The sequence below is a fragment of the Silene latifolia genome, chromosome 10 (assembly GCF_048544455.1).
Source record: "Silene latifolia isolate original U9 population chromosome 10, ASM4854445v1, whole genome shotgun sequence".
Lineage (NCBI taxonomy): Eukaryota > Viridiplantae > Streptophyta > Magnoliopsida > Caryophyllales > Caryophyllaceae > Silene > Silene latifolia.
Window position 1 is genome coordinate 162,839,837 of NC_133535.1, and position 10,583 is coordinate 162,850,419.

At 35.5% G+C, this 10,583-nt stretch overlaps 1 protein-coding gene across 2 annotated transcripts; it reads left to right on the forward strand.

Annotated features, from left to right (window-relative positions):
* The first annotated feature begins 626 nt into the window (after positions 1–626).
* On the forward strand, positions 627–9,686 carry LOC141606806 (glutaminyl-peptide cyclotransferase-like). Of its 2 annotated transcripts, XM_074426128.1 has the most exons (11): positions 627–1,261; positions 2,737–2,793; positions 3,617–3,652; positions 4,780–4,844; positions 6,045–6,108; positions 7,160–7,277; positions 7,812–7,909; positions 8,465–8,532; positions 8,622–8,649; positions 8,749–8,803; positions 9,316–9,686. In XM_074426128.1, the coding sequence occupies exons 1-11, from the start codon at positions 830–832 to the stop codon at positions 9,423–9,425; spliced, it is 1,131 nt and encodes a 376-aa protein (XP_074282229.1). In that variant the 5' UTR covers positions 627–829; the 3' UTR covers positions 9,426–9,686. The 2 variants fall into 2 exon arrangements, with proteins under 2 accessions (XP_074282229.1, XP_074282230.1); XM_074426129.1 differs by lacking the exon at positions 3,617–3,652 and having other exon boundaries at positions 775–1,261.
* Positions 9,687–10,583: the final 897 nt, after the last annotated feature.

A 10,583-nucleotide genomic window follows, 5' to 3' on the forward strand; every position in this document is an offset into this window, starting at 1 on the left:
TTCTCATTCGTGACGGAGAAAATCCATCACTTTGAAGTTTGAACAAGATCCTTTGTTACCAATTTACTCCGTACAATGCACGCTCTTGTGTTCACCATTTCTTTACTTGTTTTTAATTTAGTCAAGCTATTAAACACTTGCGTTGCATTGCCTCGTGAATTTCATAAAACTCATTCTCCTCGGCTTTATTCCGGAAATTGTCAATCAGTTTCCTCATGATCCTAAAGCTTATACTGAGGTTCGATTTCTTTGTTTCGATGTTTACATTTGATCTCGATTATCTATCATTTTGAATTTTTATTCCGTTTAGCAAAATATTAGTTTTGCAATGTATACGTCTACAAGTATTTACCTGTTCCATCACAATCATTTATCTACATTTATTTAAAATACTTTTACAAAAAGGTAAAAAAGGAACGGAGAACGGAGAATGAAACATCATTGCTTGAATTTTTTTGTCCACCGTGCCATGAAAAGTGTTTCATGTCATGATAAATAGTAACATCACATTCAACAGTTACTCGAAAATATGGTACATTTGACGCGTTGACGATCAAAAATTGACCATGTCATGCTAGAATTGAAATTTGACTTAATAAAACCCGAAAATTTGGTGAATAAAAATCAACACCACTTAATCAAACATCAACTCAATATCAAATAGTAACCTTTTAACAATATGTGTCCAACCTGCCTCAAACTAAAATCATTTCCAGATGACCTGTAATCCCGACTCAATATTTACCCAACCCGATATTAAACATTGACCCATGAGTGATGAGTCATGACTTGGTCATACTCGAGACACCAAAGTTGGTAGAAAAATTCCATGACATCAAACTTTGTAATCACATGTAACTCCCAATTCACAATCTACAACAAAATCACACCAAAACTTAAACCCAATGAATTTACTCAACATGTAAAAACATACAAACAACATCGTGTTTTTCATGACGAACAACAATCTTTACCTTTAATGGCAGCAGCTACTAGTAATGGATCGCATAAAAGGAGGACTAAAACTCAGCGATCCAACCCAGTTACTAACTCAGAAATGGCTGCCATTACTACTCTTCCTTCTTCTACTTATAAATGGTTGACTCGACTCAGTGTTACTGCTATTCTTCTTTCTTTTTTCTTTCTCTTTGGCATTTCGTCGAACACCTTGTTTGCATCACGGAAAACTCAGTTGAATCCGTTGGTTTATTCTGTTGAGATTGTTAATGAGTTTCCCCATGATCCTAGGGCTTTTACCCAGGTTAGGGTTTTTGAGTTTTTGTTGTGATTTAAGGTTTTTGTTTGTTTGATCAATTTGGGGATTTGATTGTTTTTGTTTGATTAAGTGTTAATGATGCTTTTTTGGTTTGTTTATGTATAATTGGCTATAATTTGAATTGGGTTGTTCTTAGTTTTTTGTAGGGATTGTTAAGTTTAGGTGTGGTTACATTGTTCGATTTGCGAGTCGCGATCTAATATGTGAGAGGGATTTTGAAAATGGTATACAATTGTTAAGTTTAGGTGTGGTAAAATTTAGGTTTTTGTAGGGATGGCAAAGTTAGGTGTGGGTACATTGGTTGATTATCGAGACTAGATCAAGTGCTGTTTTTTTTATCCTATAGACGTTGAAAATATGCGGCGGTGATTTTGAAAATGTGTTCAATCAAATAGAACGGAGGAAAAAAGTATACAATCAAATGGAACAGAGGAAATATTTATTTGGATGTTGACGGTTGCCTATAGCATTGGTGTAATGTAATAATAGAAATGATCAATGTGGATATTGAGTTGGGTATAAAATTGGTCTTTGTAAGTTTGTGAATTGAAGTGGGGTGGTACAATTTAAGCACACATGCAGGAATGAGAATTCTCCTAAGCGATAGCGATTTTGAATTCCTAAGGGTTATCTTTGCTTCAATTAGAGAATGAGCCCGAGGAAATGATGATTAATGCAAATATCTTTGGAAGGGAGTGTTATGCAATGCTGCATACTATTTTGGGTTTTAAGAAGTTATGTTTTGGGTAGTGGGTACAATTATAGCAACCTATGTTGCTCTTATGAAATGCCTGACCTTTAGTTTACAGTTTTATACGCCTATGATCACTTCTTCATTTTGTTTGTCCGAAATTATGGATCACTACCCTAGGACTCTAGGAATGATGATTAGTATGCTGCATGCTATTTGGGGAGTTCAGAAAGTTATGGTTTGGGTACACAATTATAGCAATCTAAGTAGTTCTTTTGTAATGCCTGACATGTAGTTTATAAGTCTATGATCACTAATTTATTTTGTTTGTCTGAAAATAATGGATCTCTATCTAATTTTAATGCTAGGTTAGTGTATAATGTAATCTTTCTCTATTACCAACTAGTAAGAAGGTATACTTTTGGGTGCAATTGTAGAGTTAACCATAAATGGGTAAAAGAGTAAAATACTGCTGCATTGTTATAACACACAAAAGGAGTAAACAATTTTATCTATTTGGGTACACTCTCCATGGTACCCTGCAAAGTTGTTCCTGATTCTGGAGAAACGCAGTCATAGTATCTGATTTACTTTGAGTGAAGATTTCCCTCATTTTCTTTAAAACAAGCCCCCATTGACCAATTATTGTAGGGGGGAGGGCTGGTAGGTTTCATTTTCGTATCAGAGGAGTAGGACGTCGTTTCCCCAACCATTTTCTTTTGCATTTCTGTTAGTGCCAGAGTATGACATAATTTATTACTGACTACAGGGTCTTGTCTACTGGGGAAATGATACTCTATATGAATCAACTGGTCTTTATGGACAGGTGAGTGTTAATTCTTCTATAGTTGCTCTTTAATTTTCTTACATAAAGTGGTGAGGTTCCGCAGGACTTCGATATGGCTTGTATTAACTATTAGGGCTTGACTGGGATCCTTGTAATATTTCCGGGGGTAAATATTCTAGTGAAATGATTACCAGGGAGTTTAATCCAGGGGGAAAATGTATCCCAATTTTTAGGTTTGGCATATAAGGGAGATGATTACTGGAGTAATCATTCCCCAAGTTTGGTATAAGAGTAATTAAATGAAACTCTATGCCATATCTTAAATCAAAAACTAATTTTAGCAAAAGACATAATAATATAAGTTCTCAAAAAATTGTTACACGGAGGACAATGTTTTACACCAACATTATTCAAAGTCATTAACAAACTAAAAAAAATGTCATCAAGCTTCATTCTACCGTCGAACATTCAAATATTCGTTACCTCCAACACAACTTTAAGTTCCGAAAGTGCTGAAGAGGAAAAAGCCTGTTTCTGCCACTTTCATGTTTTTGATACAAAATGAATTTATAGTCACTTTAACTTGTTCTCATAATCAATGTCTGTTTATTTTGTATTTTATCTGTTTCGTGGTTATCTACGTATCCAAGTAGGCAAGTATACTGTATACACCAATTTATTTCCAGATTTAAGACTACATTCCTTCATGGTTATAAGCGTTTTTACCATTCAGTTTATGCTATAGATTATGACATTGCTGATGATGTTGGTTCCATAAGGCTTAATGGTTGTCTACTACTGATGGCTTTATGGATGTTGGTGCTATTATCTTTTGTAACTAAATCTAGTTTTGTTCTTGCAGTCAACAGTTAGGAGAGTCGCTCTGCAAACTGGAAAGGTATATCATTTTCGTTTTAATTTCTCATCACCTTCACTTAGACCTTTCTTATTGAGCATGTTTATTATTCCCATGAGATTTTTGAATTGAGATCAAATGTGGTCTTGGAGTGGGGAAATGCTTTGACCTGTGAGTTACCTTGCTTTGAGCTTTGACACACTGCTAGTTATCTATATGATGTTAACTAGATTTATTATGCCTGAGAGTCAAGTTCCTGATGTGGTGAAATTCAGTTGCTCTTAGTGTGCTTGTGCGCGCTGTATGTTTGTTGTGTGTGTATTATGCATGAGGAAAGCACTGTATTATTAGGATTGAACAAATGCTCGAGTCAAGCTATCCAAGTGCCCAAGTCTATGATTACATGGGGAGTGGAAATAGCAGTCTTTTTTTTTTTTTTTTTTTTTTTTCCCCCCGCTCTGTGAAAGGTTATGCTTGAGTGTATTATAGGACTTCTTAGTATTACTACTCCCTCTATACTTTTTTTTTCCCTTCTTACTTCTTTACGCGGCCTCCAAGACGCCGCTTTGAGTGCTTTTTTTCCATCTATATGTTATGGATTATTTAAAAAAGAAATAATTTGGATAATTTTGAGCAATAAATATAAATATCCGATGAATTGCTTTATCGGAGCCGAGCCATGAGGAGTCCGGATTTGGCCATGCTCCCCAAAAAGTCTTATTTGCACCTTGGTTCCTGGCTCTAGGTTGTTTAGAAAAATGTGGTTTGAGGAACTACATGTTGTTTCATGTCATATATCATGTTTCGTTTTTTATCTATTTACGATCAAGTTTGGAGAATTTGACCAAAAATATGAAGTGGGAAGAAAAAAAACAGTATGGAGGGCGTATTAATTAGTGTAGCCGTGTAGGTGTACTTTTTTACTCCATCTCAAAGTAATTTTCTTAATTGTGAGTTAGATAGAAAATCAATATTTTAGTTAAATTATGAAAGCAGAGAGAAAGGGCAAAGTAAAGAGAAGAGGGAGAAGATAAATCAACACTCAAAAAGAAAAGTAAGAATATTATATTAGGACACTCAAAATGGGAAGTAAAAAGATTATTTTGCGATAAAAGAAATTTCTTCTGTTTCATGCTGACTGATTTCATCAACAATTTTGGGTTTTATAGGTTGAGACTCAACATAAAATGGATCGATCTATTTTTGGGGAAGGATTGACTCTCCTTGGTGAAAGGTTTGTAACTTTTATGTTTTGCCATTATGCTTATGCATTTTCCTTTTTGAATCTGCAAGTTATGATTTGTTATGTAAAGTTAGGGTTGATATGAGTGTCAGTTATGAATTTTCTTTCTCTCTGTGATATCACCTGAAATTTGGCTTTGTTGAGTCAACTTTCATGTATGCTTGCTCTGAACTTGAGCGCTGCACCATACTAGATATTGTTTAACATGACTGTCTTTTTTTATCTTCTGAATTCTGATGCATCACAAATGTAAAAAGGTCATTAGAAATTGTTACTTCAATTTGGGAAGTATACTTGGAAGGAGAAAGCGGTGATTCAACGAGTCCTTCATTCACATAACTTCTATTGAGTCATAATATTCTGTGTATAAGAATCAAAGTGCGTAGGGGTCTGGTGGTTTAATAAGCTATGATAGCGGAGCTGAAAGCACGAACAACAACCTGAACAGTAATCTCGTGCTCTTTCTGAAATTTCCAGTCAAAATGAAATGAAAAGAAATAAACTTATAAGGGCTTTTTCTGTTAAAATTCAGCTAGACAGCTAAACTGTCATTACCTAAGCAATAAGTTTTGAAGCCTGACACATGAGTAACATTACTGGATTTAAACATAAATGAAGTACTTCATATCTTATTTTCTCTCAGCTGTTCTAATTTTCTGCATAACCACTTTATTTTAGGATAACTCAACTTCAAACTAGTTTACCTCATGTCTCTCTTATTCCGCTAAGGCTTGTGAGTAATATTTAGAGGCTTCAAGTTTTAAAGTTAACCACCAAGATTGTACAAGTGCTTTAGACTCTACTTGTGATGTTATATACTGGGTATTTGGGATTAGTGTTTGTGGTGTTTTTTCCCTAGCATATATATGAGGGTATAAGGACTAGCGTGAGTTGCGTCGACAGAAGGAACATTGTGTGATGCATATGATCTTTTCTGTGTTAATTCTTGTTCAATAATCCTGGGATTTGGGTCTTATTTATTCAGTTTCTTTTAATATATGAAAGAGAAATACATTTGTATTATTATTTATATATGCAATGATTTCACAGCTAACATAGGCTTTTGGGGAACTTTGTTTGCCGGACCCCTTTTTTTCACTCTTATGACTTTATGAGATGCTTCAGTTGTCTGCTTTGTGAATGTGAAAGGGCATGTCTTGTTCTAATTCCAGGATTATACTTTCTCTGTAGGTTGTATCAAGTAACATGGCTACGGAAAACTGGTTTCATTTATGAAAGAGAAAATTTTAACAATGTCTGTAATTCATCTTTTCTGCCTTGGCGTTGATATTCCTTAGTATTTTACATTATTTGATTATTTACAAAATAAGGCAGATAGATTCCTTAGAATTTTTCTGGACAACGTGCATGTGAGTTAGCATCAAGGTGCTTGAAATAGTTTCATTTGTAGATTTCTATTTCTTAGCTTCTACTCCCTCCGTTTCATATTATAAGCCGTTTTAGAAAAATCAAATATTTCTTTTTATATGTCGTTTTACATTTTTCCATGCATTACATCTTCACTGCATTTTCCAAAACACCATTTAATTAGGAACACCATGAACAACTAGCTATTGGATTGGTGGAAATGTTTATATTTTTCTATTTTCAGAAATCATTATTACTACTGCAACAACATTTTTCAACACTTTTCTTCATTCATGTGCAATCTCCTAAAAGGACTTGTTAAAATAACGGAGGGAGTATCTGATTTCTGAGAGCTGTTGAAATATTTCATATCCCGTACTTGATATGCTGTTGTATGAGAGATGAAGCAAATTTGGAAGTTACAATAATCTTACTTCTAAATGAATAGTATTGGTTTTTGTAAACTTCCCTGTTCTTCTTCCTAATTTATTGGCTCAATACAACTCTGTCTTTTTAGCTAATTAACTGAGAGATAGCTAAGTCTGCCGCTGTGGAACTGATGGCGAAAGTGTAAATGGAAGAAAGCTCATAATATGCTAGTTTATGCTATACTAGCGAATATCTCTTCTTTGCACCTAGTTCAGTGTACATATGTTTGTGTATTCATTCTCTTCTGTTCAGTATACACATTAGTACGCATGTTTTCTATTTAACAAAGTGGTTCATTATATATTTATATGCTCGCTAATAGCAGTGTTAATGTGAACGCATGATACTAGAACGTATCACTTTCTGCTGTTTCTCAAATCATTCTCCAGCTACGAAACCCATCTTGTTACTTCTAGAGTCATAATTGATCCTAGTTTTGTGTTTTTCAGTTTGTATTGTTTGAGTTTATTACTATGGTGCTTGATAATTGTCATGCATTTTTTTCACAGTTAACAACATTTTCTCATCATATGGAAGATGGTTGGGGTCTTGCAACTGATGGGAAAACCTTGTTCGGAAGTGACGGCTCTTCAACATTATATCAAATGGATCCCCATACTATGAAAGGTACCTAACATAAGATTTAACTTTTCTGTTTTGTTATTTAAGTTTCTTCGTCAGTTTTACTGTCCTCTTAGGCCGTAGCTGCTGCTGTTGGCTTGGATTTCCCTCAATAGTATCCTACTATGTATTTAAGTGTGTTAAGTGAACTCCAACCTTGCAAGGGAGCCTTGGTGCACCAGATAAGGTGTTGCTGTGTGACTGAGAGGTCACAGATTCATGTCCTTGCAGTGGCCTCTTGGCAAAGGAAGGCTTACCCCTTATTACACCGTATGGTGGGACCCCCACCTCGCAGGGATCCCCCCCCCCCCCCCCCCCCAATTGAACTCCAACCTTGTTCCCTTCACATATCGAAAAACTAAGAAAAACAAGGCCATATAAAAAGCTCGGAATAAGAAGGCCCAATATCATATCTGGTCTCACCTTCTTGTTATGTACTCCGTATTACAAATAGCTTTATCAATAGATTTTTCACTATTTTCTTGTGCATATGATATACCTCAGTCCTCAGTTGATGTTAACTTCAGGATTTTATTACAGTGATTCAAAAGCAAACTGTCAAGTACGAGGGTCATGAAGTGCGGTACCTCAATGAATTGGAGTTCATAAATGGTGAAATATGGGCAAATATATTCACGGTAAGACTCTGCTTTCAGATTTTATCAACTCTTCAGTGCTCGCTGTCCAGTCACATCTTTCTTGCTTAAAGAGGTCCATGATTTTTCAACTGGAGGAACATTTTTGAAGCAGGCTAACTAGGGCTTCCTCTGTGCAAACTTCACTGTTCTAACTTTACTATAGTACTATATTGATGTAGAGTTCCATTTCTATCGAGTGGTTGTCGATTCTAAATGGCACTTTATAGCGAGACTTCTGTACTTCTGTCTCGCATCAAGACCCGTTTAAAAATTTAATTTGCTGAATATGTAATTTAATACAAGTATTCTTCTTGGTTATCCTTTCTCAGTTTTAGTTTTAAGCTGACATTTATTTATTTATTTATTTTGGTACGATTAAGCTGACATTAATGAAGCAGGATATGACTAGTATTTTGCTAATTTTAACTCTCTGTTTTACATCAAATAATGTCATTTTGCTATATTATAGTCAAGTGCTAGTCCTGATGTCATAGTTTGCACTTTATTCGTCCTCTGGCGATATATGCCCCTTACAAGATTTTTTTCCCTGGACAGACAGATTGCATTGTTAGACTATCTCCTAGTGGCAATGTCGTCGGATGGGTTTTTCTTCACAATTTAAGGTATTGTTACCATTCATATTCTTTATATGTAGACCGTGATTCCATATCATTTTTTTTATCTCCCTAACATCAGTTCACTTGCTTAATAGAGAGTCATTGATACAAGCTGGAGCAAAGGTATGTTTTGACCGCATCATGTCATTTGCTTCTCGTGCTTTATCCTCTCATTTGACATTCTTCTAATGCTCTTATGTATTGGCAATAACAATGTTCCAGAACTTGGAGGTTCTGAATGGCATAGCATGGGATAGTGACAACCAACGCATTTTTGGTAAGCTTATTTTCATGCTTTTCAGTATCAGACCTAGTTCGTCATAGCTGGCTGTTGCTCATGTTATGTGCACACCCGGCCCCCCCTCTTCCTTGGGTTTCAGAAGAGCTAGATGTTTACACCTGTTCCCTCCTTACTTTGTCATAGGCAGGATTTTTTTTCGAGAATTTTATAACTTCAAGGGTACCGAGTGAATTATCCGAAAGAGTGTTAATGATGTTTTATGTATACAGTTGTGTTTTTTTTTATTTTTTCGTGTAAAGAGAGCCATGGGGGCTATTTTGTTGCTAATGGATTTGAACCCTGGTCATGAGCACCACTTCTCATCTGCCATGACTTGATCAACTAAGTTAGTTGACAACTTGACATCTGTACAATTATGTTGTGTTATGAACAGAGAAGTTTCTCGTTCGTTCCATTGACATGGGTTGCTTCATTGTGCTACTTTTGACACACCACCACATGTTCATAGGACCGAAACCATCATTTCTCACTATTGGCTTGTTTTGCAGTAACTGGTAAACTTTGGCCGAAACTATTTGAGATCAAGCTGCATCGTATGAAAGATCATTCTCATGTTAACATTCAAAAGCTTTGCATGCGAGATGTTGATCTTTTCTAAACCTACGGGTAAGAGCGGCAAAGCTGCAAACAAGCTATGACGCACATTAAACTCCATACCTCTTGGTTGATTGACTGGTGGTTGTAAATTTGCATATCATCATTGAAATTACATATGTCAAAGATTATGAGGCACCTTCAAACACCATTTCTGTACAAAAACGTGATGTGCTACAGTATTTTACAAGATTTGAAATTGGACTGTAGAAACCCGTTACGATTCATTTCGCTCTATTCAAAATTCGATTTACGACAGAATAAATTGTTCTTTTTGTAGCTCAAAGAGTCATGGTACAAGTCTTTGCAGATCTAGACTCCTAAAAAACGATGTTAGTAAGTTTGTATAGGATACTTTCACATATCACATTGTATAGTAAAAAATTATTACAAGTAAAATAGTACAATTTCATTACATCAATGATCAATCACAATTTAAACAGACTCTGGAATCGTAATATGATATACTTTTAATATCATTATCATTATAGTCTCGCCCATTCAGATCAAAGGTAACATTAACTCACTTGTTGTGAGGAGAAAAATGGGCTCAAAATGGAGTGTATTATACACGGTATTCGCGATATTTGGGTACTAGAATAAAAATGTCCATAAATAACACGAACAGTTTCTTGGGTCTGACAAAACGACCTCAAAAAGTTTAAGGAGCAGCAAATGACATTTGCGGCTGTTGGTGTGAGATAAACGTGTCTTGGGTGAAAATCGCATACTCGTTAAAAAATGGTTTAGAACTTGTTATTTGCGACTAGAATTGAATATGGTAACTCCTGAAGCGACCTCGTAAACGTGGTATAAAAACCGGGAGAAAAATAAACACAACTAGATATGGCCTCTCGAACGGCTCAAAATGGAGTGAGTGTATAATACATGGTTTTCGAGAAATCAGGTTCCCGGAACAAAAATGTCCCTAAATCAAACAGACGGTTTCTCAGGTCAGACAAAGCGGTCTCAAATTGTTTTAGGAGCAACGGATGACATTTGAGGCTGTCGGTGTGCGATAAACGAGTCTCGCGTGAAAATCGGACACTCGTTAAAAAATGGTTTAATAATTGTTATTTGAGGCTGAAATTGAACAAGGTAACTCCGAAAAAATCGGACACTCGTAAACGTGGTAAAATACCGAGAGGAAAAAAAACATGAC